Source organism: Megachile rotundata, chromosome 3 (genome assembly GCF_050947335.1).
Source record: "Megachile rotundata isolate GNS110a chromosome 3, iyMegRotu1, whole genome shotgun sequence".
NCBI classification, from domain to species: domain Eukaryota; kingdom Metazoa; phylum Arthropoda; class Insecta; order Hymenoptera; family Megachilidae; genus Megachile; species Megachile rotundata.
Window position 1 is genome coordinate 5846730 of NC_134985.1, and position 27178 is coordinate 5873907.

The 27178-nt window shown below is 40.5% G+C and overlaps 4 protein-coding genes across 6 annotated transcripts in view; 1 reads left to right on the plus strand and 3 right to left on the minus strand.

Annotated features, from left to right (window-relative positions):
* The window catches only part of LOC100882786 (uncharacterized), a 275505-nt gene that overhangs the window by 140521 nt on the left and 107806 nt on the right, over window positions 1-27178 (plus strand). The window lies entirely within an intron of this gene.
* On the minus strand, window positions 8826-26345 carry LOC105663835 (uncharacterized). 2 transcript variants are annotated; one of them, XM_076529958.1, is made up of 2 exons: window positions 23454-26345; window positions 8826-9155 (listed from the first exon to the last, which is right to left on the minus strand). In XM_076529958.1, exons 1-2 carry the CDS (start codon window positions 24067-24069, stop codon window positions 9106-9108), a joined length of 666 nt encoding a protein of 221 aa, XP_076386073.1. In that variant the 5' UTR covers window positions 24070-26345; the 3' UTR covers window positions 8826-9105. The 2 variants fall into 2 exon arrangements, with proteins under 2 accessions (XP_076386073.1, XP_076386072.1); XM_076529957.1 differs by lacking the exon at window positions 8826-9155 and having other exon boundaries at window positions 22735-24374; window positions 24453-26054.
* On the minus strand, window positions 9153-14296 carry LOC143264143 (uncharacterized). The gene has a single exon (XM_076529959.1). The coding sequence runs from the start codon at window positions 12008-12010 to the stop codon at window positions 10682-10684; it is 1329 nt and encodes a 442-aa protein (XP_076386074.1). The 5' UTR covers window positions 12011-14296; the 3' UTR covers window positions 9153-10681.
* Window positions 14320-17763, minus strand: LOC105663522 (uncharacterized). Its single transcript, XM_012293025.2, has 3 exons — window positions 15470-17763; window positions 15229-15369; window positions 14320-15030 (listed from the first exon to the last, which is right to left on the minus strand). The coding sequence occupies exons 1-3, from the start codon at window positions 15491-15493 to the stop codon at window positions 14827-14829; spliced, it is 369 nt and encodes a 122-aa protein (XP_012148415.1). The 5' UTR covers window positions 15494-17763; the 3' UTR covers window positions 14320-14826.

Sequence of the window (27178 nt, forward strand, 5' to 3'; positions counted from 1 at the left end):
ATATCCCTATCATACACCGTTACCACTAACAATTTTCAATATAATAGTGCTGAAAAACATTCTACTTACTTCCAGGAACAGCATCCATTTTGCAGAATTGAAATTAATATAGTCTGTTTAAAATTATTCACTTTACACTTTGCTCTTGCATACTGAACTTCACTGCACAAAAACTGCGTGACGAGTGAACGCGGTAAGTGAACACTCACCATTTTGCAGGTATAAGTAATAAAACTTTTACTCCTCTGTTTTCCCATAGATACAGTATTAGAGTATACAACTCAGTTGTTAAAATAGCCCCAACGAAAAATTCATTTTCGAGGTTTTGGTCAGGTTTTTACGATTTGGGACCACTATGGCTTGTTGCGGAATTTCCGCCTTCATCTCCACGGTCGGCTGTTCGTACACCCTGACCGGTGATGGTGCCCGTGATGCTTGCGGCATTGGGGTCTCCAGCACTCTTATTCTCCGTTGGTCTCCTTTTGACGTCTTCTCTTTCAGACGACGAGGAGGACAGTGCCTGTCTTCTCACTAATCACACCGGGCTCCCCCTGCCGGACCTGGAGAAGGCGTGCCCGGGATGTCCACCCAATTTCTGCTGAACCTCTCCACCTATTGCCGGAGAGCCTCCAGGTCGGCGTTCATCCGCCTCTCTTAGGCGTCTGCGGAGGGTCTGAATTTCGTCAGACCCGTCCTCCTCGATTGGCATCGCCGCTGGCCTCTTGTCCAATTCCGCTGCGTACGCCCGAATCACGATTGAGGTCTCCCGAAAGCCCCTGACGGAAGTGCCTTTTAGGTTGGAGGAACATGTCGCTAGCCTTTTTATATGCTCGGCGTTCCTGAGCATCTCCGCCACCAAGTCCAGCGATGATAGCCTGCGTGCCGCTCTCATCAGCTCCTCCACGTCTGGCAGCGACTTGCTGCTTTTGCTGGGCGCTGGGATAGAGTAAGTCGGGTCATATGTCCTCAGTTTCCTGTCAAGCTCCAGCTCTTTCTTCTTGGCCTCATTTAGCCGCTTCTTGGCCTCAGTGAGCCGAAGGGTGTCATCGGGTGCCATGAATATAGACTAACATACAATTTGGCAGTGTTGGAGGCATATGTTGCAAATTTTTCAGTATTAATTTTATATCCGCTTGTAGTAGCTTCTAATATGACCTTTAATCTATATATTAATTTGATGTTAATTTCTGTTATAGTTACGGATAATAAATGATTTGCGAAAAATCTGCGACTTGTATTTTCATCGTTAGAATTTTCAAATCCAGGTTTTGGAACGTCTACAATGATGCCTATTTTATCTTTAAATTGCTGTTGTATGTTCCTTTTCCTTTTTTCTATAATTTCTTTTCCAGTTGTGTCTTGAATTTGCCACTTCTTTACTGGCAGTTTGATGGGATTTGCAGAGTAATATACGTTTTTTGAAATATACATATAACGGTTTTAACAGAAATTCTAACACACAATATTTACTTGCTCGCTCTCTATGACGCATCGATTTATACTGACAAAACTGATTGATGTTGACCTGTTTATATACAGTTGGGAGTCTAGAACCTTCGAGACGTTACGACGTAGACAAAAGAATTTTGAATATCCCGAACACAGTTTATATGATATGTGAAGAGGGTTTTCAAACAATCTGATTCGAGCATGTAATGTCGATAATCCAAATTTTAATGTTTCGGGGTTTACTTCTCTAGTTTCTTCTAAATTGTTGAAGTTTTCAGTCATAGCACCGCATATAAAACACTTCATAATTGATTTTATATTTGTGGCAGCGTTACACACCTTACCATCAACCGTTGTGAATAGTAACGTGTGTGAAACGGATATAGTTTTATTTAATAAAATTTGTGTACTTTTCAAATTGTCAATTTTTTTTTTGCATATAATTTATTTCTTCATTAGTTATATCATCCGTTTCCTTAATAAATCAGATTTTAATCGGCCTGCAGAATCGCGGAGATGATGGCATTGGATTTTGCCAAATTATCTTTTTATTTTTTGAAATTAATTGTAAGGGCACAAATGATACTTGAAATATATTGGCGTCTGAATCACTATTTTCCACGAACGTTTGTTTGTATTGTACTTGTGATCCATCGCATCCCCATTTGCTTATTAAATTTAAAGAATTTTCATCTTGATTCAAATTGTTTATAATTTCATCTAAATATAATAGTAACCGGGCAACTGTATGGTCCAATAGATTTTGTAAATTAATTTCCACGCTGGTTTCCGTAATTGTGTATGATTCTTTCCTGGGATAGCAATCTGTTTTTGAGTTCTGTATAATACTATAGCACGGAAACAATTTTTTGTCTATCATTCGAATTATTTCATGTCCAGGGTTAATTTCCGTGGAATCAAAAACACAACCATATTTAAAAAGTATGTAATATAAAAGGATAATACAAAAAGACGATAAATACAAACTAATAAAAAGATATAAAAAGAAAACTCTCTATGCTACTACCGCACATCTTACTTGTCTGATGGTCACAACGGAAGTGAGAAAGACTGTGGAGAAATATGGCCGAAAATCGGCACGTGCCTAACTTATGAAAACTAAAAATCTAAAAAACTAAAAATACATTAACCCCTTCAGACCCTAATTTTTTGTCGTTTAGGAAAAAATTATTTTTATACTAAAATTAACTTAATTCATGTGAATGAAAGCAACAATATACTTTTTACAAAAATATTTACTCATTTATATATAATTTTTAAATGTACATTTTAATGGACATATGGTCCTTATTCAAAATTTGTAGCATAGGAGATCTTGAGTGATATTTGTATAAAAAAAAATTCTCTTACTATATTATAAATAATTTGTTATTATATTATAAATAATTGCTTTTGAATAAGCAGTTATATACAGGGTGTTCGGCTACTGGTGGGCATAATTTTAGGGGGTGGTAGCTGGAGTGATTCTGAACAACTTTTTCCTTTACCAAAATGCCGGTTAAAGCTTAGTTTTTGAATTATTAATAAAAAACACTAACCAATGAGAGCGCGTATAGACCAGTCGCGCGACAGCGTGAGCGACAGCTTCGAATATGACGGCCGATCGTCGTCGTGAACAAATGTATCGATACTGTCAGTATAACGTCGGTATAACAGGAAGCTATTACGTAAAAGTTAAATCGAATAATGAATTAACAAGTTAAGAATAATATTAAATTCTTCGTAATTCGTGAATGAGAAATAAACCAATTAGTTGTTGTTTACAACAACCAGACGAAGTATATTGTATTTATTTTATGCCTTCAAAAAGGAAAAAGAATAAATTTACGAAAATTAATTTTGTCAACTATACTAATTTTAAAAATACAGAAGTAACTTAAATAACACTTACTCATTGATTCATGGAAAAACTAACTCCGATAAAAAATATTTGTGTCACCGGGTAGAACCAACCGATCAGAGCATCAACAGCTGATGTCCTGGCAGGGTCAATGAACTCTCAATTTATTTCACTGTCTTTTTCTAACAATTGCATAACATAAGCACGACCGGTAAACGGACCGAATGAAAACGCGTGAACGATTATTCATAGTTATGTATGTTTAACGATACACTATTCTCACTATAAGATATCCGAATTGAGGAATCGAAATTATATTATATTTTATTAGAAGACATTGTTAGACTGGCTACGGAACGCGATTTTGTTCTCGATCGCGAGGCATACGTCGCGTACGGTTGCCATGCAACGATGATCTGTTGAACGACTCCGGCGTCGATCGACAGTCATCGTTTATTGTCGAAAGAAACGTGTCGAAATAAAATGTATCGTTGTTTTTAATCGAAAATTCCGTTTTCTTGCTTTCAAAATAGTATAGTTTAAATCATTTATGAATTTTCGTTCACGTGTTTTCATTCGTCCTATTTACGTGTCGGACTCACAGTGAAAATTAGTGCAAATTAGTGAAAAATGAGAAAGAAAAGTGATAATGAAAACTAATAATAATGAAAGATGAAAGTGATAAGTAACAATGAAGTTTCTTGAGAGTTTTTTGAGAGTTTCTGTATGGTGATTGATTTATATTAACAGTAAGTACCGATGGATCGGACCGGTGACAGAGACGCATTTTTATTGTGATTATTTGCAGTTTAATGGGTGAGCTACATTTAAATTTGTTAATTACTCAATTCACATTTTTATTTGTTGAATAGACAAGTTATTCAATTTTTTAAAAATGAGAATTTGTTCTTTTTCATCATTACAATATCTAACGAAAATAATTTTCCATATTTTAGCTATTATTTCTTTGCGATAACGAATAAACGTATTGAATAAATTCGATTTACTTTGATTACATGAGTAGAGACTAATTTTGTTGTTTCTTATTCATGAATGAATGATAATTCAACAATAATCCAGATTTTTTTATTCATTATTCAATGTAACTTTCATCTAACAGCTTTCTATTATACCGACGTTATTCCGACGTTATACCGACGTTATACCGACAGTGTCGATACATTTGTTCACGACGACGATCGGCCGTCATATTCGAAGCTGTCGCTCACGCTGTCGCGCGACCGGTCTATACGCGTTCTCATTGGTCAGTGTTTTTCATTAATAATTCAAAGACTAAGCTTTAACCAGCATTTTGGTAAAGGAAAAAGTTGTTCAGAATCACTCCAGCTACCACCCCCTAAAATTATGCCCACCAGTAGCCGAACACCCTGTATATATAATTATTATTTTCTGTGAAATCTTTCAAAGCAATTCCTCTCTTTTACTAAACACAAATGGACACGACATTTGTCACAATAAAAATGTGTCCTTCCTTTGCATAATGGCATCTTGCATCGTGTTGCTTCTTTTTTATCATCGATTTGGGGCATATGGTCCACATTATCGTGTTGAATTTCTCTTATTGGTCTTTTCTCACAGCAACGACATTTTCTTTTTCTGTCCGGTGTAATTTCTACTTCACTTTTTGAAGGACGACCACGTTTCTTTACATTTACAAGCTTGTTCTTATAAATTAAACTTTTGGAAACGTGCATACGAAATTCCAACAAATCCATAATATGTTTTTTATGAATTTTAGCTTCGATGCAATCTCGTTTATACTCTATACAACTATTAGATAGAGCAAAATCCACAAAATGCATAATTACTCGAAGGGTCCATTTTCGAGATCTAATATATATGCGATATAAACTTATATACAGTCGGTGTGGAAAGTATTCGTACAGCGACCAATTTTAAATAAAATGTTGTGCGTAAACGTCAGTTACAAATTTTAAGGGGAAAAAATGATGAATAAATATTCTTGGGTGTTTGTAGAAAAGATTTCGTGAAAACTAAATTTTATTTTCTTCAGGATTAACAAAAATATACAATAAGAACAATTGAATGTAAGAAATCGTCGCACAGAAAGTATTCGTACAGTTATGAATAATGAAAAATAAACTAATAATGTAAAACATAACACGATCTTCGGAATGTGGCGAATAAAAACAAAAGTTATTAGTTTGTACAGAGCACTAATAGAAATAAGTTGGTTTATAATATACTCCAATATGGGTCGTGAAAGTCGCGAAACGACGGAAGAAGAGCGAAAAATTATTATTCGATTACACAATAAATGTAAATCACTTAGTGAAATTTCTGCCATAGTGAATAGAGCAAGATCTACCATTCAAAGCATAATTGATAGATTCGGAGAACGAAAAACTGTATCAAATAAAAGGAGAAATGGGCGTCCGCGTAAGATAAACGAGTATGATCGACGACTAATTATTCGTAAAGTGAAACAAAACCCACGTATAACTGCCGTACAAATTGCAACGGAACTTAAAAACAACACTGGCATAGATGTGTCAGCTAGTACTGTGCGTGACTATTTGAGAAGTAGTGAATATCATGGTCGAATAGCACGAAGAAAGTATTTTGTAAATGAAACTAACCGTAAGACAAGATTAGAATTCGCGAAAATATTCTTATTGTATATTTTTGTTAATCCTGAAGAAAATAAAATTTAGTTTTCACGAAATCTTTTCTACAAACACCCAAGAATATTTATTCATCATTTTTTCCCCTTAAAATTTGTAACTGACGTTTACGCACAACATTTTATTTAAAATTGGTCGCTGTACGAATACTTTCCACACAGACTGTACATATCGAGCAGATCAACTCCTCCCACGTTGTTGTTCTATTGCCTAACAACTTCAGGTCTATCAATTTCGATATATGCTGATTTTTGCTTATCCCACCGTTTTGCTTTATCAATTGTTCCAGTGCGAACAAAGTTGCAGCCATATGAACTGATTTGTTGTCCAGCCAATTTACCATGATAATGTCATCCTGACTAACTAGATCTTCGGAATAGCCTCTTTTCTTCTTTTTTATATCTTTATCAGATATAAAATGTGGTTTATAAAACCTATTCATACGAACTGCACGAGCAGCATACATTTTCAATTCCAATAATCGCAGAAGAAGAGCATAAGAGTTGAAATAATTGTCAAAATACACTGTATGACCTTCTTTCTTCGCGATTTCTAGTAATTCTAAAACAATTGCTCTACTTTGGCCATATTTTTTCACGTTGTCTCTGTTTATTTCAGTGGTACTGCCTTGATATGGTATAAAATTGTGAGGAAGTCCATTTGGACTGCATAATACAAAAATTTTTAATCCCCACTTACATGGTTTATTTTGAACATATTGCAACATGTTTATTTTTCCTGTAAATGGATCATTTGTTCGTCTATGGAAATATTTTATCCAATTTCTAATTCTTTACACCGCTTTAGCACTGCATCCATAATAGGCTTGACATTGTAAAATTTATCTGTGCAAGCGTTAGGTCTTTCTAAATTATTCACCAAATGTAGCATCGTCCGTAGCTGAAAGAACCTATTTTTTGACATGTTTTCCAAAAAAACATTTATGCCAAGGACGGAACTCCAGTACATTCGTATGCGTGGGAACTTATTTAGACATCCAATCATAATATGTAATTCAAATAAAGTTTCAATTTCAATAACATTTGTTGGTTTGAATCGAGTTTGTCCTTGTTGAAGTGCGTATATGTTTGTACATTTGGCCATCTGTTCAAAAATTTCATCTGTTATATATTTAGAAAAATATTGCATAGGATCCAATACAATAGAATCGCCAATTTTGTCATTCTCTATATATTCGAATTTTGGTACATCGGGTGTTTGTTTCCTCCAACGTACTCTTTTCTTATTTCGAAAACCTTCTGTAGTGGGCTCTGGATTTAAAATTTTATCTTCTCTACTGTCTCCGATTTCCTCAACTTCCCGTTCTTTTCTTACTCTTTCATTTTCACCAACTTCATCTTCATTTTCTTCTATGTCATCAATATCCGAATCATCCCCATTTTCCAACAATTCTAATAGTTTATCTACATATTTTTCACTTTCTAAATTAGATTTATTTAGTTTCTTATTCATCTTGAAGGATAAAATAATCTGCAAAAATATTTTCAAGAATTGTATGTCTAACTATTACTCACAAAAAATTCAAATCGAAAACTTTGTACAGTGTTTTCACTGATTGGGACAGGATGTACATTAGGATGTACATATTTTTTATAGAGGTTATAACACGAAGCCAAAGTAAATATCTCTTGTACAATTTCATTATTACGTAGACCCATACATACTTAAGTGATGCGTATATGTTTTGACACTCATTTGAAAAAATAAGAACGAAAAACTAACAATATTTGTTACTTACTGCTGTCACGCCCATTCGAATTTCAAACTACTTACATAAGAAGCACTATAATTCAACACACAAAAATCAGATGGCGTTATAGACGTTATTCTTTCGTGTTAGATGATCACTTGTAGGTATATTAGGTGTTGAAACGAAGTTTACACCTATACAGCATAAAATACAGCACGAAAAGTGTTATGCACATTACAATGTGCATGGGGCCCGAAGGGGTTAACTCCAATTGCCAATCTAATAACTACAAGAGGACGAACAACTTTCTTCATTTCATATTGTCTGTTTGACAACTTTGCCTCCACAAGTAAAGCAAGAGCCTGCAGATTTGTCAATTTTTTACTTTCTTCCTTATTCTTTTTACCTGAAGACATTTTTCGAATCTTTGCTGCGTGCGTAGGCGATTTCGTGACTTCTTTTAATACATGTGAAGCATCTATTAAACCTTCAGACCTTAACTTCGACTGTGCAGCAAACGTCAACTCCTCAGTACTTACATTTTTTCGAAGATATTCTGTCTTCCTTCGTTTGCTGCGTTCTGGCAAATCTAAAAACGGTTTGAGTGTATGATGAGAATGAAGTTGCAGTTTAGGAATGTCAAATGTTCCTTCAAGCCACTGTTCATTCTGTTTCAAAAATCGATTTTTATTGTAAGTTGCACGCGTCCATCTGTTTGAATTCTGATTTAATTCGAGATCTTTGTTTGAACGCGTAATATTCTTCTTCAGAATAATTTTGATCAGTTAGAAAGAACTGTACTAACAAGGGAACATATCCAACCCAGACACGCCGATTTTGATGAAACTTACGTGAGATATAGTTCTCAAAAAAATATTTGACACGTATTTTTTTTTATCAGCAATCGTGCATATTGAAGGGGTGAAAATAGCCCTCGAAGTTGGGAGTTGAAACCATATTTTTGGGAATATCTCCGGAACTAAAGAAGATAATTGAATTCTTTTTTTGTAAATTGTTCGTCTTTAGATAGGAAATTTTTGTGCGAAAAAAAATTTCAAACATTTTATTTGTTTAAATAATATTTAAAAAATTTATCATTTTTATTTAAATTTTTGAACTAAATGTTGATCTATTTTTTTGCAACTCCATGTACTTAAACTTTAGACAAAAATAGGGGGATACGTGTTTTTGGAATTTTCAGTTATTCGTCATTTACAAATATTTATTAAATATACAATTTGTTGTAACATCATGCAACGAAATACATTCATTCTTGCTTTGCCGAAAAATATCATAAAATTTTACAATGTTTTATAGAGTGTAGCATACAATATCGACAGTTTTTTCCTTAAATGTTAAGAGAGGTGTCGCAGGTATGTTTCTAAAGTTCCAATTACTGCTGCAATGGTCAGAGTCTTTTATGGCCTATACGCGCTTCGACCTGTTACCACCAACAGATATACGATGTCTGAAAGAAATTAAGAATTGAATTAAAAATGAGAAATGAGGGAAGAAAGTTATTCGTTATATTGTACAAAATTATTCGACATATTTATCACAATAATGATATTGAATTAAAAAATGTGTTGTGACGGATCGGTGGGGGAAAAGCCTGAAGGGGGTTCCCTAGAGTGGGGGTGGTTAGGGAAAACGGCCCTCCACGTACCGATGCTCACACCCACGACCGATTTATTTAACGGGGCGCCAGTGCCAATGCACTCGTCCGCAGTAATCGCCCTTCCGGCTGCTCTGTCAGGAGCGGGAATCAGAGGGGGTCAGAAAAAAAAATTAGTAAAAGACCCGCGAGTTTGTATCCAACAAAGAGAATGCTTTTATTGGGGTCCCAAGTAAGCCACGTAAGCAGAACAGAAAAAACTATAGTGGGCCCCACGCGTTACAGGCAACGGTCGAGGAAAAAGGGATCGACTCGCCAGTTGCGAGGGAGGCTTTCGCGGCGCGGGAGCACACGGTACGCGCAAGTACAAAATAGAGAAATACAAAAAGAATGCTGAGGTATCCGTCCGCGTAGGAACACGCCCTCTGAGGGGTCGTAGACAGTAAGGGGACGTTGGTCCTAAATACCAAATACAACGAAAAACTAGATTAGAGGGGACGGTGTCGTGTAGACCGTCCGCGGCCTCTAGGGTCCCCGTCACTGGGGCCAGGGGTCCTATCGCCCTCGCCCACGCGCAAATGGATAATCCAAAAAGAAAAGAAGGGTAAGGAGATAACTCCTACCTTTTTGCGCAGGGGGTGTACAAACTCCACGCTGGGGCGGCGGCGACAAATAATCCACGCAGGCACACACAATCACAGAATACAAGAAAAAAAAAAAATAACAAAAAGAACGGAACGCACTACTAATAAACTGGCACACAAATCTGAGACGCAAAATATATAAGAAAAAAAAAAGAAAGAGAACGGGCTTTAAAGTTAAGCGGGGCTTCGGCGAAAAACGGGTATATATCGCGACGGCTCGCTTGCTTCTCCCATCCGTAATCTTCTTCCCCGGTTCGCGGTATTCCCCCACCCCGAGGATTTCGGCGTCGAGGATGGGCCATCCCACTACGACGCCTAGTGGCCAGGTCCTGGGGCCCTCTCGAGGTGGCAGTTGGGGGTGGCTTGTCCCCAGGCCTAGCGTTTCACGGTGGTCGGCTGCCGGTCGCCCCGCGGAGGGTGACGGGGTGGTGCCGCGACCGGACAGCCGGTGTTTTCCTTGGTGGACCCATCCCGCGCCTCCGTCGCTCAGGGAGAGGTTCCTCCGCGACCGGGGACAACGGTGGCTCCTTCTTAGGAGGATATAAAAAAAAAATAAAAGGGAAAGGCACGCGATTGACAATCAACGAAAAACACACACGCACGCTCACTCATTCTTGCCCCAGCGGCGAGGGGATCCGCTTGGGCGGAGGAGTGGGGCTGGCAATTCGGGAGGATCCTCGTAACGAGGCATAACCCAAAAAAAAAGGCTAATCAAAATAATGAAAATATGCCTCGTTACAGTGTAAAGCATAAATGCTCTTTGCACCAAGAACATCGAATTATTACCACATTTTCACAATAATCACACTTCATAGTACTTAACTTTGTGAAGCAGAATTCTACAGGATTCTCGAATTCTTGTGGGCGATTTTCGGTGTATCCACAACGATACCATGCATATTGAAACAAACTTTTGTAACGTGGAGCCTGCAGTTGTCTGTGAATTAGTCCTTGCATTTTGAGTATATTGTCCCTTGCATATAAGTTTATATTTATATTTAATGAAATAACAAGGTCGGAGATTTTTCGGGCGAAACTCTTCCAAATACGAAATCCATACACATCAAGGGGCTGCACTATCGGTGTCGTATTTTTCGGTATTTTTAATACTTTTAACTGTTTATCTTCCGGTGTTGCGCTTTGCATTATGTCTTCACTATATCCACTCCATGAATCAAGAAGTAAAATTGTATTGTTTGGTGTATGTGGAAGAAAGACTTCTTTTAACCATACTTTAAATAATTCTGTAGTTAACTTGCCTGATGTCGAAGCTTGTATGTAAACATTAGGTGGCGTAAATACAGTTTGTCGTACACGGGGTCCTAACTGTCCACTAGCTTCTTTTAAAACAATGAAAAGGGGTGATAATAGTTGTCCGTCAGCTAAAATCGTCGGCTGAATCGTATAGCTGTGCGTAGTCGCCGATACCGATTGCACAAGAACTGCAGTTTCCTTTTCGCCCTTTTGTGATAGTGTTCTCCCAGAGTGCATCTCTAATTGAAAACCACTCTGGTCTGTGTTGAAAATATTCTTTTCTCCGTGTGTTTCAAAATAACATTTTACATTAGATACAAAATTTTCCGCTGCTGCATTTATTTCATTTAAATTATTGCTATAATGCCGAGTAATGAGTTTAGTTGTTTTCCTAGATACTATATTGTATTTATGTTTGAAATTGTGTAGCCAAAATGTGGATGCTTGAAATCCCTCTAATTGTAAATTTTCTTTTTGATTTTCTATTACTGCCCATCGTCTCAAATCCATATCATGTATAATAATTTTGTTTTGTCTGGCTTCAATGAATTTTTGCAGTGTAGCGTTTGCTATTGTTTTCAGTTTATCGAAACGAGACCCACCTTTCTTAATTTGTTCTTCCCACTCGTAAAGCTGTCTCCGACTCTTCAACTTTTTATATCTGGTTTGAACAGTCCGGAAGCTCAATGCTCTCTTTGTTCCACGTTTCCAGAAACTTACAGCTTTCTTCTTATATTCTAGGTCCACAACTTCCGATTGCAAATTTTTGTCATTCGAATTGCTATCAGGGCTTGACGATGATACTTCCATTTTCGAGCTAGATGCTTGTTCAACGTCCTCTTCATTTTCAGAATCATACTCATGAGGCCTGTCAATATTTTTCAATATTTTTCCTTTCTATTAGTATCTTACGAATATTATTCTTTTATTGCTGCTAGTAGCATGGGTCCACTTTGTACAATCTTCTTTTCAGTATAAAAACTATAAATAACATTTTTTATAATATTTTGTGAAGAATGTGAGAATACTAAAATTTATATACATACTTATAAATAGTTTCTTCTTACTTGACGTTTATTTACTTCTTTTTCTTCACTCTTCAACTGCCAACAATAGTCCGCTAACATGGAAGCTACATCTTTTCCAAGTTAGCGTTTTTCTATAACACTAATGTCTTAATGAAATCGTTCATCATGCTCATCACTCACGTTTCCCAGATTTTTAGGAAAGAAGTCTAAATAAGAGTGTAAAAAATGCATTTTTAGTGACTTGTTATACCCCATTTCTTTACAGACGTGAAGCAATTGCTCAACAATTTGTACGTAATTTGTTGAACGGCGCAACCCAAGAAAATTTTTACAAGTGTTTTTAAACACTACCCACGCATTCTTTTCTAATGGTGACAAACGGTTTTCAAATTCTTCATCTTTAAATAAAGTGCGTATTTGTGGTCCTGTAAAAATGCCTTCCTAAATTTTTGCCTCCGACAAAGCTGGAAATTTTAATTTTAAATATGCAAAAATTGCTCCGTTTTTGCCCATGCCTTTTACGAAATTTTTCATAATTCCCAATTTAATATAAAGTGGCGGCAAATAAATATTTTGTTTATGTACTAATATTGTTTCGTTTTGAAAATTTGTCTCCAGCTTCGGTTGTTAACGTTTTTAATTTCTTCTTAGGCAATGTCCTTATGCTAGAAATATAAGGATCAGAAGATATCATGAGCCTCAGAAACAGATTTTCCATTATCTTTTCTCTTGAATATTTTCGCGAAAAATCCTCACAGAACCTTCTAATATATTTGTTTAACGCTTCTTGCGCATCCTCCGACATTTGATCTATAGGTAATAAAGCCGAAGCTATTGTTTCAGATCCATGAATTAAAACTTTATGCATTGTTGTTGGCATATAAGGGTACAACTCTACGAATTTTCGTGCAGTATCCACGGAATATTGATGGAATTTCGCAATATCTATTTTACACCCATTTGAAATATCTTGTAATATTGCATAAAATCGTTTGATTAGAGACTCATCAATGCCTGTTATCGAAGACGATATTGCGGAGTTCTCAAAAAAGCGACGAGCCGTATTACCATCATTTGTATTACCGAATCCAGACTTCGGACGATCAACAATCAAACCCAGCAGAACGCGAAAAACCTGTTGGATTAATTGTTTCCTAAACACTACTGTTTCCTTTTCGTTTTTACTGCCTGTTTGCCATTTGTTAATCACATGTCACATGTCATGCAGCCGCGTATGTATAATCAGAGAGAGTACGATGTACGTACCCCACTATGGGTCATGCGACCGCGTTTCGGGTCTTGCGACCGCTAATTTTTTTATGGAAATATTCCAGGGGTATGATAATTTACATACCTGATAATTAAACGATGTTGGGTTTCGTAGCAAAATATCACTGACTTTAAATAGAACTCAAGAAGGGAGAACCACTAGGGCGTAACGTACAAAAAAAACTGGCTCGCGTGCATCTCGCGTAGCTAGGCCTAGGTCCCTTTTCCCCCTCTCTTAGGCGTTGGCGTTGCATCGTCCAGGAAGTGGCGCTAATATATATTTTCTATGCGTTTATTTGAAGAAGCTCAGAAGCGGCTAGCACAGCCGTGCGGGTTTCAAATATTTCAGTTGTGGCGTATCGGTGGGGGAAACCCGAAGGAGGTTCCCTGGAGTGGGGGCAGTCAGGGAAAACGGCCCTTCACGTACCGATGCTCATACCCACGGCCGATTTATTTTACGGGGCGCCAGTGCCAATGCACACGTCCGCGGTAATCGCCGTTCCGGCTGCTCTGTCGGGAGCGAGAATCAGAGGGGGTCAGAAAAAAAAATGAGTAAAAGACCCGCGAGTTCGTATCCAACAGAAAGAGGTTTTATTCGGGCCCCAAAGCAGGCCACGTAAGCAAAATAGAAAAAACTAGAGTGGGCCCCACGCGTTATAAGCAACGGCCGAGGAGAAAGGATTGGGGGCACACGGAAAATCGAGTCGTTTCTCTTACACCAATGTGATGTGCGAAGAAGACGAGGCGATTTCTGAAATTTGACTTTAACGCTTGAATATTGCGAAAATGAAGTTTTGACGAGTACAGCGGCCATCGGTGGACTTCCTTACAGGCGGCTCTGGTCATTTTAGACAGTAATAAATACTCTGTACAGAATAAAGTCGAATTTTCGAAGGAGCATGAGTGAGACAGACGCTGATCTAGGCAAGCCAGATGGCCGTAAGCCGTGAAATATAGTTCAACGATTATTCGGTAGCAGCGCTCGTAGTATTTTTCGCCTATTTTGACATTTTTGGCCAAGTTACTGACAATGTGGATAAAAATATAAATTGGTCGATAACTACAACTTAGCCTTATAGACTGGGTATGCCATTGCGCATGGCATCGCGCATGTCACATAATTCAATGGTAAACTCTTGTACGTATTGCTAAAAATGTAAAACATGGTACGAAGAATTAAAAAATTGCTGCATGTACGTTTATTCAATTTTAATTTAGTAAACAATTCTGATTACAGAGAGAGAGAGAGAGAGACCTAAGATCAAAATAACAATGCATTTTTATTAAATTAAATCAAAATTTTTATTAAATTTATTAAATTAACATTTATTACAGTAAAAATTTATAATTGTTTGTTAGGTTAACTGTTTTTCGGCCGCGTCTGCCTCTTTTTCCACCGCGCCAGTCTCTGCGCCCGTCATCCCGCATGCTTCCCTGTCCGCGTCCGCCGCCGTGGCCACCGCGACCGCGCCCGCGGACGCGCACGCGGCCCCCACGGCCGCCATACAACAGTTTCTTTATCAGTTTTTTCAACTGAAACAGTAAAATTATAATTACACATTTTTATTTTCAAAAAAGTATCACCGACATGTAAATAATTAAATGAAACACACACACACACACACACTTCCAGGCAGAATTCGATATGTTGGTAATGATAAGATTCCACGAACATGTAATTTTTTCTTAATAAATACATCGTAATAAATAAACATCAAACGCTTGACTTACATTATCTGTTGGCGGCCTGTCGTTTGTACGTTTTTCAACTGCCGTCTCTCCCTCATTTTTTTGCATTTCTCGTCCTTTTTCTTTCTTTACTTCTTCATTTTCCCTCTGTTCAACGTTTGTATCTCCTGCGATAATCTCCATCTGCATATAAAACGATTTATTTATTTTTTTAACCTAATGTAATAATTAATTGCTATCATGTAATAGTATTATTTTCTTATATTCATAATGTTATACATACCTCATGTGACGCGTTTTCGGCCATGGCGAAGCTTGTAATGACGAACAAATGATTATCGCGATCGATGGCGAGTCCCGATCATCCACACACATACAAGGTGTCTCACAACTCGTGTAACTCCCGTAAAGGGATGGTAGAGGATGTAATTCTGAATAAGATTTCCCTTCGCAAAAATGGGGTTAAAAGCTTCGTTTTTGAATTATTAACGAAAAACAGGGAGCAATCAGAGCTTATCGTTCAACGAGAAGCTTTTGTTTGATTTAGCAGAAGCATCGAAAACAACCCGTAGCTTTGTTGTGGTACTTGTGTTTTTAATAACGGCATGATGAGGTAAATAATATCCGTCGTCGTTTTCGTCTGTGATTAACGACATGTGATTTAACTCTATATATTCATTCATGACCTTTTTATAATCTAAATCAAGCGCCGGGTTAGATTTTAATTTTCTTTCCAACGCGTGAAATCGACGAAGCGCGTGTGACCGTGAATCGCCAAAATTTCGATCGCGATCGCGGAACGGCAATCGCACTACGTATCGCCCTGATGGCTCACGCGTCGTAGTCTGAGCATAAAATGTTTCACATATGGACTCCTCCGCTAGTTTCGACTCTTTCGTGCTATTGTTGTCTTCTATCGTTCAGAATTTCGCAATTTCTTCGGTTAATTCGCTTAAATTGCACGTCACATTTCCTATTCCAAGAATTCCCTTCGCACCGCCCACTACAACCCAACCGAGTTGCGTTTTTTGCATCAAAATTTCGCAATCATCTTTCGATACATTTATTTGACCTATCGACAGTAAAGACGTTGTGGCACCGGCTCCTATTAACATATCGCTCTCGGCAGATGGAATTTTGGATCAGCTAAACGGATGTGCAAAGGGATGTTGAGCGATTCGCGAGGAAAAATTTCATTCGGTATACTGACGGCAACTTTCGTTACTGTCAAAAATGTTAATGTTTTCTCAAAATCGTTGTGTAGCGACCGAAAAGAGATGTCGAGCGTTTTTTTGGAAATTGCGGTCATCCCGCCCATCGCGCCGATCGGAATGCAGCATGATCGCATAGGCACATTTAAATTCTTTGCGAATTCCTCTGTTATAAAGTGCGCCGTTGCGCAAGTATCTCAAAGCGCACGAGCTCGTACAAATTCGTTCTTTGAATTTTTTACTCTAACAGTAGCGCTCATTATGCGACCGCGATGTACACGAGACGGTAGAAAACGAGATGATCGATAGTCACTTTTTATTGTGTCCCGGAATTTGTGCCTTACTCGAATCAAGAGGTACATTCGTCACGGAATCGTTATTTGTATTCGGTGCTTGGAATTTGAAGTTGTGTAGCATTGAATGATGAAATGAGCTGCAATGTTTGCAGTACATAGATTTACACACCCCTTCATGTAATCTAAGGCAATTACGGCACAATTTATTTTTCTTTACTACCTCCCATCGTTGCGCGATAGACAATGTCCCAAACGCCGGGCAGCTATACAAGCGGTGTGTCGACTGTTTGCATTGAATGCAATTATTGCCAGTAGAAGTGAGAAACGCTCGGGTTCCGAATTGTTCTTTACGGATCTTCATGGAACGCATATCAGTGTTTGAATTTGATCGCTTGAGACCGCTTTCGTTCCTTTTACGCGCCTGTTCTTGTTCGTGTGCAAGAATTTTGAACGCGGTTTCCGAAATAAATTTGAAAATTTGATCGAGGGAAGGCAAGGTGTCTGAATTAAAAGTATCTTCCCACTTGTCACGCGTCTCGCTCGGTAAAGCTCTCTCGATTATATGAACTACTAAATTCTCGTCGACTTGAACGTTTAATGTCTTTAACACTAGAAATACCGACGATTGACGTATACCTACTTCTACCGGAGGGGTCAAAATGACTTGTTTCTTAAATTACTAACAAGGAGACCTCACAGCAGTTGGGTCATCGATTTTAATATAGTTTTTTCTGGTGAATCTTAATGAAAAATAAGTTGACCCATATTCGGCCGTTTTTGTCAATACTCAATATTTAAAGAGATATTTAATATTTTAATTCTCTGATTTCCTTAAATGCTAAATTTGTAAAGTCATTTTCAACAGCTATGTTAGGGAAGCAGGTAAAGTCGTAGGATCATTGAACTACTCCATCGCGAGTTCAAATCCCGTCAGGGGGGCTAGTTCGTTTTTTCTCCAATTTTTTTTTGTTTCTGTTTTTTTTTGTATTTTTTTTTTTTTTTGATTTTTTAAAATTCTGTTTTCATGTTTTTTGTTTTTAATTTATTATAATTTTTTTATATGTATTATTTACAATATACGGGATGGTATACATCGTAGAAACACGAAAAACATAAATGTTTTCGACAACGTGAGCATTTAATAAAAGCTAATGTATTGCAAGAGCATTTTGCTTTTCTTATACTATCGGGAAAACATACTTGGTTAACGTTTAACAAAACTGATCTATCGGATATTAATTTGGTCATATACCAAGCGTATTTAATCATATCTTTAAAAATAACCTCCCCCCCTAGGAAAAGTCAATTTTTATGGAGGAAAAATTGGCTTCCCTGGTATTTCTCGCATTCGCAGAGTTTGTTGGGGCTTTTGGGACTTCATTTCACTTGAGTCTGTATGTCTCTTTTAAGGAGGGGTAAAGGGGAGCACTTGTCACTTATTTTACACTGGGAATTTGGTACGACGATAGCTTCTTCTGGCCGTATATTTCAGGGTGCCCTCTCCGCCAGTTGCTGATCCTGGCTGTTCGAGCAGTCGAAGTGGCTGTTGTTTGCTGCTAGTTTTCCACGGCCAACAAATTCGTCTAATGTCTATTCCCTGCATGCGCCGGCCTGGCTTCTTACTGGGTTGTTTGCCTATGGTCTTCCCTGGTGGTGGGAAGAAGTGGTCCCTCCGAAAACAGACCTCTTCATGGCCACTAACCTGGCAGTAGCTGCAGAAAGGTTCCCTATCTGTCTCGTTGTCGACCTCGCTCACCGGTTGAAGGTTTGACATCCGGCGGATGCTTAGTAGAGATAGCCAAGGAGTGGTTATTTGAAACGGGCTCGGTGGCTGGTCCCTGGGGTGCATTCCTTTTGTTCGGTTCTGGATTTCCATGAGGGCCATTTCCTTGATGAGTGCTGTCGTTTCTGCACCATGGGTCCAACTTGGTTCGTTGCGGCCGTCAAATTCGTCTGCCACGTTGAATAATTCCCAGAGGCTGAATGCGTTTGGCTTGGTCCATCCCGGGGGTGTGTATTCGTCCCAAAGCCAGTCTAGCCTCTCCCTGTTGTATCTTCTTTCTTCTCGGGTATTCCTAATGCACTGGGTGCATTGTAGGTAGAACCCTTTTGGTATGAGTGCCCTGGCTAGTAGACATTCTTGTTCTGAGTGATTCCAATTTGCCCGCTTTGGGAAGGTAGGCTGCAGTATACTGTGTTTTCCCATTGTCGATATCGTCACAAGTAAGAGTATGAGAAATACTGCTATGTTACGTACGTACTGTCCGGTACTCGAGTGTCGAGGTTCTGTTCCGCTCGCGTTTATATTGCCAGATTTTGTTATGGTTTTAAGTGGGGGTGTCTTGACTGAGGGTGTTTTGTTTATGATATGGACTCCCATCGTGGTTGCCCCTTCAAACAGTCTTACGGCATCCGTTCGCACCGCTCTCATCTTTCCATTCACGCTTATCTTAATAATATCGCTTGTTAGCACTTCGACAACCTCGTAGGGGCCGACGTGTTTCCTTTCGCGTCCCGGTGTGCTTATAACTACTACGCGATCGCCTATTTTAAAGCCGGGTGTGCGCGCCTGATTGTTCCGATATTGACGGGCTCTTGCCTGTGCCTTTGTCAAGTTTTCCCGTGCGCCTACTATCGCGTGGGAAATCTTTGCGTCTAAGTCCTTTAGAAATTCATCGTATGCCCTATCTGTGGTCATCGTTAGGGTTTCACATGCCGCGGGGGCCCGAGCAGGTTTCCCATAACCAACTCATGCGGAGAGTATTGGGTTTCTTCATGAACACTAGTATTGAAACCGAACATCGCTAAGTTCAGCCATTCGTCCCAGTTTTCTTTTTGCAAATATGGCTTTAGATACTCCGTTAGCAACAGGTGCGATTGTTCAACAGGTCCGTTCCCTTGAGGGAGGAAAATAGTGGTTTGGAAGTGGGCTATCTTGAATCTCCTCGCGATTGCTTTTACCAGTGCGTTAGTAAAGTTTGTACTTTGGTCGGTAAGGATTGCTTTGGGTGCTCCGAAACGACAAATGAAATAATTCACGAACGCGTCGGCTGTTTCGGCTGCTGACGTTTTCCGGAGAGGGATAGCAAGTGAATACTTCGTGAGTAGATCTTGAATAATCAGGATGTGCCTATTCCCTATATCTGTGCAAGGGAGAGGACCAATGGTATCAAAGGAGACCTTGTCGAAGGCCTTACCCGCCGTGTCTGTTAGTGTTAGTGCCTGTCGGTTTCCCCTTCGCGTTAGTTTTCGCAACTGACAACTTGCACACGTATTCAGTAACATCCGGATGTCGTTTCTTAGCGTCGGCCAATAATATTTCCCTTTGATTTCGCGGTACGTTTCTTCAAATCCCCTGTGTTCTCTGGAGGACGAAACGTGACTTTCGGTTAGTAGCTCCTGTCGCCTGTCTTGCGCGGGTATACGGATCTCGTGCGAACATGCAAATATCGTCGTTCCCGTTCCCTCGAACAAATTTGCAATTGCTTGTGCCGTATAGGTCCAAGGGACTGCTGCAAAATTCGTACGCGATATACTGATAGAAGATAATTTTAATTCGTTTGAAACGTTATTCTGTGTCGCTTTTAATGTTACGGGTAATAAGATGATGTTACACGCGGCTCTCCTGACAACACGGGGGATCGTGCATTCCAGATCGTTGGGTATTTGGAGTTTGTTCTCGTTTATCAGGTCTATGCTTCCCTGGTCCAGCAGGTGTTGGTCTACCGTAACGAATACTGCTAAGTTATCCCGTCTCATAATCAATCGATCCCGGATGTTTACTATCGTCAGCGTTGCCTGTCGAATATGATTATCGTCGTCGTCGTCGCTCGGGTCGGACGTGTCGGTGTTTGTTTCGTCGGTCTCGTTATCTACAGTCGGCGCAGGTGGTCGAGATGGCGTCTGTTCTCCCATATCGGGTGTTGGCGGGTCGGAGTGGATGGGGAGGACTGGTGCCGGGTTTCGTGATAATGCATCGGCGTTAACATTATACTTCCCTGCTTTGTATATCACCTTGTAATCGTACTCGTCCAGTTTTAACCGCCAGCGAAGGAGTCTCGATGTGGGATCCTTCACCGACGTCATCCATACCAATGTTCTATGGTCGGTAATTAGATCGAATTTCCTCCCGTATACGTAAGGCCTGAAATGTCGAACCGCGTAGACAATTGCTAGACACTCTTTCTCGATAGTGGAGTAGTTTAATTCTGCCCCCTGCAATAATCGGGATGTGTAGGCTATCGGTCGGTCCTGACCGATCTCACCCTGACTCAGAATTGCCCCGATTGCGTGTCCGGACGCGTCTGTCATTATGTGAAACGACTGGCTGAAATCAGGGTATCGAAGTATCGGTTCCGTGGACAATGCCTCCTTCAGGGCATTAAATGCCTGTACCTGCTCAGGTCCCCAGGCGAATTTGCTAGTTTTCTTTAGTAAGGCCGTGAGGGGCCGTGTGATTCGTGAAAACCCGTCAATAAATCGGCGATAGTATCCCGCGAGACCCAAAAACTCCCTTACATTCTTGACTGACGTAAGCGCGGGAAAATCTCGAACCGCTCTTACTTTCTCTTGGCATGGTTTGACTCCGTCTTTGCCTATGACATGCCCTAAGTACGCGACTTCGCGGCGCAGGAAGTTACACTTTGTAGGTTCTAGTTTTAGGTTAGCTTGTCTAAGGCGCTTTGCTAATTTGTTAAATTTATCCCGGTGCTCTTGTAGTGAGCTAGCGTAGTTTACAATATCATCCACATAGACGAATAGTTCGGACCCCTGCAGTCCCGTGAGCACTACGTTCATAAGCCTTTGAAACGTTGCCGGTGCGTTTTTCAAACCGAAAGGCATGCGAGCAAACTCATAATGGCCGAAGGGAGTCGAGAAAGCCGTTTTCTCGGCGTCTTCCTTGGCCATTCCCACCTGATGAAACCCGCTCTTACAATCAAACACGCTAAAGTACTTGGCGCTTCCTAGTTGGTCCAAAATCTCTACGATATTAGGAATCGGGTGCGCGTCTGCCACAGATTTCTCATTTAATGCTCTGAAATCAATAACCATTCTCCATCACTTGTTTCCCTGAGCATCGGGTTTCTTGGGGACTATCCACAAGGGCGAGTTATATGGGGATGTCGACGGTCGTACAATATCACTTTCTAACAGTTCGCGCATTTGTTTATCGATCTCTTGCTTGTGAACGGGGGGGTACCTGTACTGTTTAACGTGCACCGGAGCATTGTCGGTGGTCGGAATTTTGTGTTCCAGGACATGCGTTTTTCCCAGATATTCGCCCGGGAGGTGGAAGATGTCGTGATGCTCGCAGATCAATTCTCTAACGTGCTCTTTTTCCTCCGTATTTAGATGTGCCAAGTCGATCAGCTCTAAAACTTGATTTGCGCGGTCGTGATCGGGTAAATGTTGGGACACGACCGTGTTTACACTCGCGTGTGGTTCCACAAACGACGGAGTCTGCGAGATCTCCTCAACATCCTCCACCTGTACAAAGGGTTCCTCCAGTTCTACGTCCTCGTTGGAGAAATTGGCGATTCTTACGATAGCCCTGCCTTGTCTTATTTTAACTAACGCGTCTCCTAACAGTACGTTCGGCGCTAATTCCCTTCGGGCGACGTAGCCCGTGTCGGGACCTATCGCGCGTATTTTTATATTCATGATAGTTCGAGCCTTTATCTTAATGGGGTTTCCAGTATCGAACGGTATTACTACGTCCTTCCGACGAACACATTGGTCCCGCATCGAAATCTCCGCGGCTGTCAGGAACGGGTTCCCGAGTATTCCCTGCGTTGGTATCGGGAAGAAATTCTGCACAACGTAAAATTTGAATTTTTCACCGAACAATGTGACATCCGTTGCCCCTATAGTGAGCACGGCCTGAGCCGAAATACCCGATATCGACATACGGTCATCTAAATTTATGACCATTTCGGGTCTTAATGCTCCTATTTTGATCAAATTTGGCTCCGCGCCCGTATCAATCATGAGGGCTGATCTGGCCTTGAGTTCTGGTGCGGTGACGCTTATCTGCGGGATCATCACTCCTCGTCCGTCGTTACAATTAATTCGGGCTGTTCTAACGTTACTGTGTGTATTGCTTTCGCGTTCGGGCCCTCCCGTCTCCTGGTCGCCACGGGCGGGAGGGCTTGCTCGTTTCCCGAATTTCGCATTTGCTCGTTATATCGACGCTTTCTGCATTCGTGCAGATCGTGACCTGGAATGTTGCAGTATCGGCAGAATCTATCAGACAGCAGCGGATCTCTCCTATCATCTCCGCGCGGGTATCGCGTGAATCTGCGGTTCGCTTGGTAATTCTGCGGCGGGACGGGCGATGTTGATTTCCACGAGTCGCGACGCGGCGGACTACTAAAACGGCGTTCGCGCCATTCTGGGTTTTGATCACGCCTTCCGAAATCAACGCGACGCGGAGATTCGTTTTCTCTAAAGTTTCTATTTGATCGCCAGTCAGGAGTTCCGTCACGCTGTTCAAAATTCACGCGGCGCACTTCGGTACGGCCCTGTCTCGACTTTTCTAGTTCTAGTCTCTTGAACACCGAGATGGCTTCTCTAAATACGCACTTTAAAGGTTCGGCCGCGACCACTTTCACTTCTAAGCGCATGGGTGACATCAACCCATCAATAAAACAGCCTTTCGCGAAATTGTTAATTTCATCGATATTAGGCGTGCCTCGGTCGCAGTCGAGGATCGAATCACGCAAGTCTTTCACCCGGGTTATAAAATCTAGAACGTGCTCACCGTTCTTCATGTAGATACTGGCTAGTTCACCGCGGTAGTAGTCGACGGTGCGTTGTGGTCCGAAAATGTCCTTTAGGATGTTGCACAGCTCAGCGACGGTGTCGATCTCTTCGTCCTCCACGGCGGCAGCTGTGTGTCCGCTCAAATGTCCAATAATAAGCTTAACCAGTGTTCCCTCGGCGTGAGCGGGAATTAACTGTCGGGCTCTTTTACACGCTCGTGTAAATGTTAATAAGGTCGGTGGGGAGCCGTTGAAAGCGGGCACCATCTTTACCGCTTCATTAAGGGTATAACTGACAGATTCACTGGCGACGGCGACACTTGGCACCTCCATCTCTGCAGGTGGTTCTTCGGGAATATCACTTTTCTTTGGTATCGCGCCTTGGTTCTTTTCCGCTTTCCGGATTTTTGCTAACACCGCCTCGTTCCGTAGGCGAGCTTCCTCCAGCTCCCGTCTCTCGCTGTCAAGCATTCTGGCCTCCTCTCGAAGGCGCCTCTCCTTCTCGATTTGCTGTTTTTGCACCATGGCCACTTCGTCTTCACTCATCAGCTCCGTCTGTCTCGAACGGAGTTCTATCGGCGTCGTTTTCTGAGTCCCAGCCGGTTGAGATGGCATGTTGACGGCAGAATTCGTTTACCGAGGGCGGACACGACCACTCGTTCTCGCGGAACGCCCGGAAAAAAATCCACCAACACTTCGTCTGGCACTTCTCGGTGATTGTACACTTTTATGGCACTTCTTGTGTCCAAAATGTCATAACTGAACAACAGCACTTCGCGTGATGACGTCCCAGTGTCCGATTCACTATCTAAGGTCACAATTTCTGGTCCAAACACTTGTTGCAGGAACTCTTCCTCAAGGAGCTTCAGCTTCCTTGCTTTTACTCGCCGGCCCGCACGGCAGCCACGCTTCCTTTTCCCCTATTTCCGAACGATGATTACTATAATTTTATTTACGAGAGAAAAGTACAATTCCTGTACTCAGTCTCAATGACTTACCGGCATGCTGTTGGCTCGCGTATTCAGCAGCGTTCGTGGACGCGCAAAAATCCGGTTACCAACAGCGGTCGTCGGCTCGTAATTGAGCTACTCATTTAGTTGTACGCGAAAAATTCGCAGTTTCTTTCGATACTGTGACAACACCTTCGCTTTTACGCGCAAGTGTGACGAATATCTACGGAAAACTAACGAATTTTGTGGACAGAATGCCCTAAGCCTCTTCCAGGCAAGAGGTAGTACAGTCCTGGAGCGCACGTACCGCTTGCAAAGTCAAGAACGTTAGGGATCTGCTCTGTCGAAAAAACTGGAGCGCGAACTCGACGTCTTCACTGTATCAAGGAGCGTGACTGAATGAGCGTGCTGCTGCGGCGGCAGCGGATGCGTCACCCGCGCTGGCGTGAGACCCGGCGCGTCGTGGGAACTGGCGCGCTCAGGAATGCGGCGCCCTTATCTCCCGCTCGGTACGGTCGAGCGTCCGGCCGGTGTCGCCTAACGTCTGGCGCGCTTCTTATCTCGAGACCTCCTTGTCCGCTTTGTTTCTTCTCACGCTGCGTAATCTTGACTCGCTGAATGTCACGTAGGCAGCTATCTCTCCACGGTGCTGAGTCAATCCCACCGCTGTCACCAATTTTGTTACGGCCAGGGGTATCCAGTGAAATAATATGCTATTTCACTCGCCTCGCTGACTGTATCTTTTAATTATTTCGCTCAGCTTTTGGGTTAGCGTAACTCGTCGGCATACGTCGTGGCCCTGGGTCCCGTGGAAGCAGCTGTTGTTGGAGACGTTGAAGTATTTCTATGTCCTCGTCGTAACCTTTAGGCTCGTCTTGCGTGATTTATCACTGAAGCTCGGAGGTTGCGATAGTATAATTCAAGTCGTGCAGGTATTAAAGATTGAAGACAACAGTATAATTATATATCGGTATATTCTTCAATAATAATTCCTCAGGTATATATATATATATGTATTGTTCCTTTATAATATGTTCTTATGCTTACTCGCTCGATGAAATGGGTAGTCGTTTACGACTCCCTGGGAATCAGGCTGGGCTGATGTGACAATGGATGACTGGACGGGCCTCAGGCAGGATTACCTAGCACTGAGGTTACCGGTATGCAGACTATGGCGGACTGGCGCCAACTGACTCTGGGTGATAAGGAATGAGCTGGGTTTTATAGTGGTTGAGGACAAAGGAAATCATTCTAGAAGGTTCTGGCTGATGTAAGAGGATGTTATGGCTAGGTGTCGATAAGGATATTCTGATTAATTTATCTTGAAGAATATTTGTAAGACGAGATGTAGGAGTTTCATGAGAGGATGTTATGGTTTGTTGTCGATAAGGGTATCATGATTAATTTGGTTTAGAGGATGTTTATGAGTCGGGTTATCGGGAGGATGTTTATAGGATTGAGTTCGAGGAAAGGATTTATCTTGTGGGAGAGGAATGTCGAGCGGTTCGTACGCTACTTGATTACATATTGGTCCCTAACTCTATATGATAACGTATGGTTAAACATCGCATATAAATGGAATATAATATGTTCTAAAACTAAGGTTAAACATGGAGTGAGTAGTATCTTACGGCTATGGTTACATATGCGTCTTATATTCTATGTAAACGTCGGACGCCCGACGTCACAACTGTTATTATGCATTTCGCAAATTCTTGGCCTATCATTTCGGCTTTTCTACCGATCTTTTCAGTTGGAAATTCTTCAGTAAGACTTAAATTATTAATTACGCAGCGGCAAATCTCTAAAGCATCTGTAATCTCTTGCTTCGTATAGTGCATCAAAATTTGTTCCACTTGTGATTCCATTTTTCTTTTATTATATAAATGTGTATGTATGTGTATTATAAAAATATGAATAAATATATGGATAAATATATGGATAAATATATGGATAAATATATGGATAAATATATGGATAAATATATGGATAAATATAAGGATAAATATGTGGATAAATATATGGATAAATATAGGAATATTAATATAAATAATGAAATCTTTAATAAAACTGTTCAAGCAATATGAAACACTGTGAAATCGAAAGTTACTGCACGCTGTTTCTTTGAAGACTGACTGCGAAGCAAGAGTGCTGATGTTCAACTTCTAAAAGCAAAGGCTTATCAGTGTTTATTCGTTATATATACAATGAGAAGTAAGCAATCGGCCTCCACCGATCTCGATTACATCTCATGAACCTCACGGGTAGGGTTACCAGATCGAGGCTCGACCGTAAAAACACTTACTCTTTCCACTAAGAAAAAATATTTATAAAAAAGTTACAAGATTTGACTGAAGTTTTACGATGTATACCATTCCGTATATTGTAAATAATACATATAAAAAAATTATAATAAATTAAAAACAAAAAACATGAAAACAGAATTTTAAAAAATAAAAAGAAAATACAAAAAAAAAACAGAAACATAAAAAAATTGGAGAAAAAACGAACTAGCCCCTGACGGGATTTGAACTCGCGATGGAGTAGTTCAATGATCCTACGACTTTACCTGCTTTTGTTTTTTTAAACATACGTTTATTGTGCAAGGTGTACATTGTCTTATGTCTATATAAATATTATCCTAAACGTACAAAGTTGGTCGGGGGGGTTGGTGGTTGGATCAGGGCTCCAGCATGGAGCGCTCGCGATCTCTCTCTTTGATTAAAGGTTTTTTTGGGCTACGCTTATCGTTTTTGCTGGCGCGGGTATGGGGT

Coding starts and splice junctions, on each gene's coding strand:
- LOC105663835 (XM_076529957.1), bottom strand. CDS start 24,069: ATGCCATCTCAACCGGCTGGGACTCAGAAAACGACGCCGATAGAACTC.
- LOC143264143 (XM_076529959.1), bottom strand. CDS start 12,010: ATGGAAGTATCATCGTCAAGCCCTGATAGCAATTCGAATGACAAAAAT.
- LOC105663522 (XM_012293025.2), bottom strand. CDS start 15,493: ATGGCCGAAAACGCGTCACATGAG. Junction 15,370..15,469: donor CCGAAAACGCGTCACATGAG/GTATGTATAACA, acceptor TTTTATATGCAG/ATGGAGATTATCGCAGGAGA. Junction 15,031..15,228: donor ACAGGCCGCCAACAGATAAT/GTAAGTCAAGCG, acceptor TTACTGTTTCAG/TTGAAAAAACTGATAAAGAA.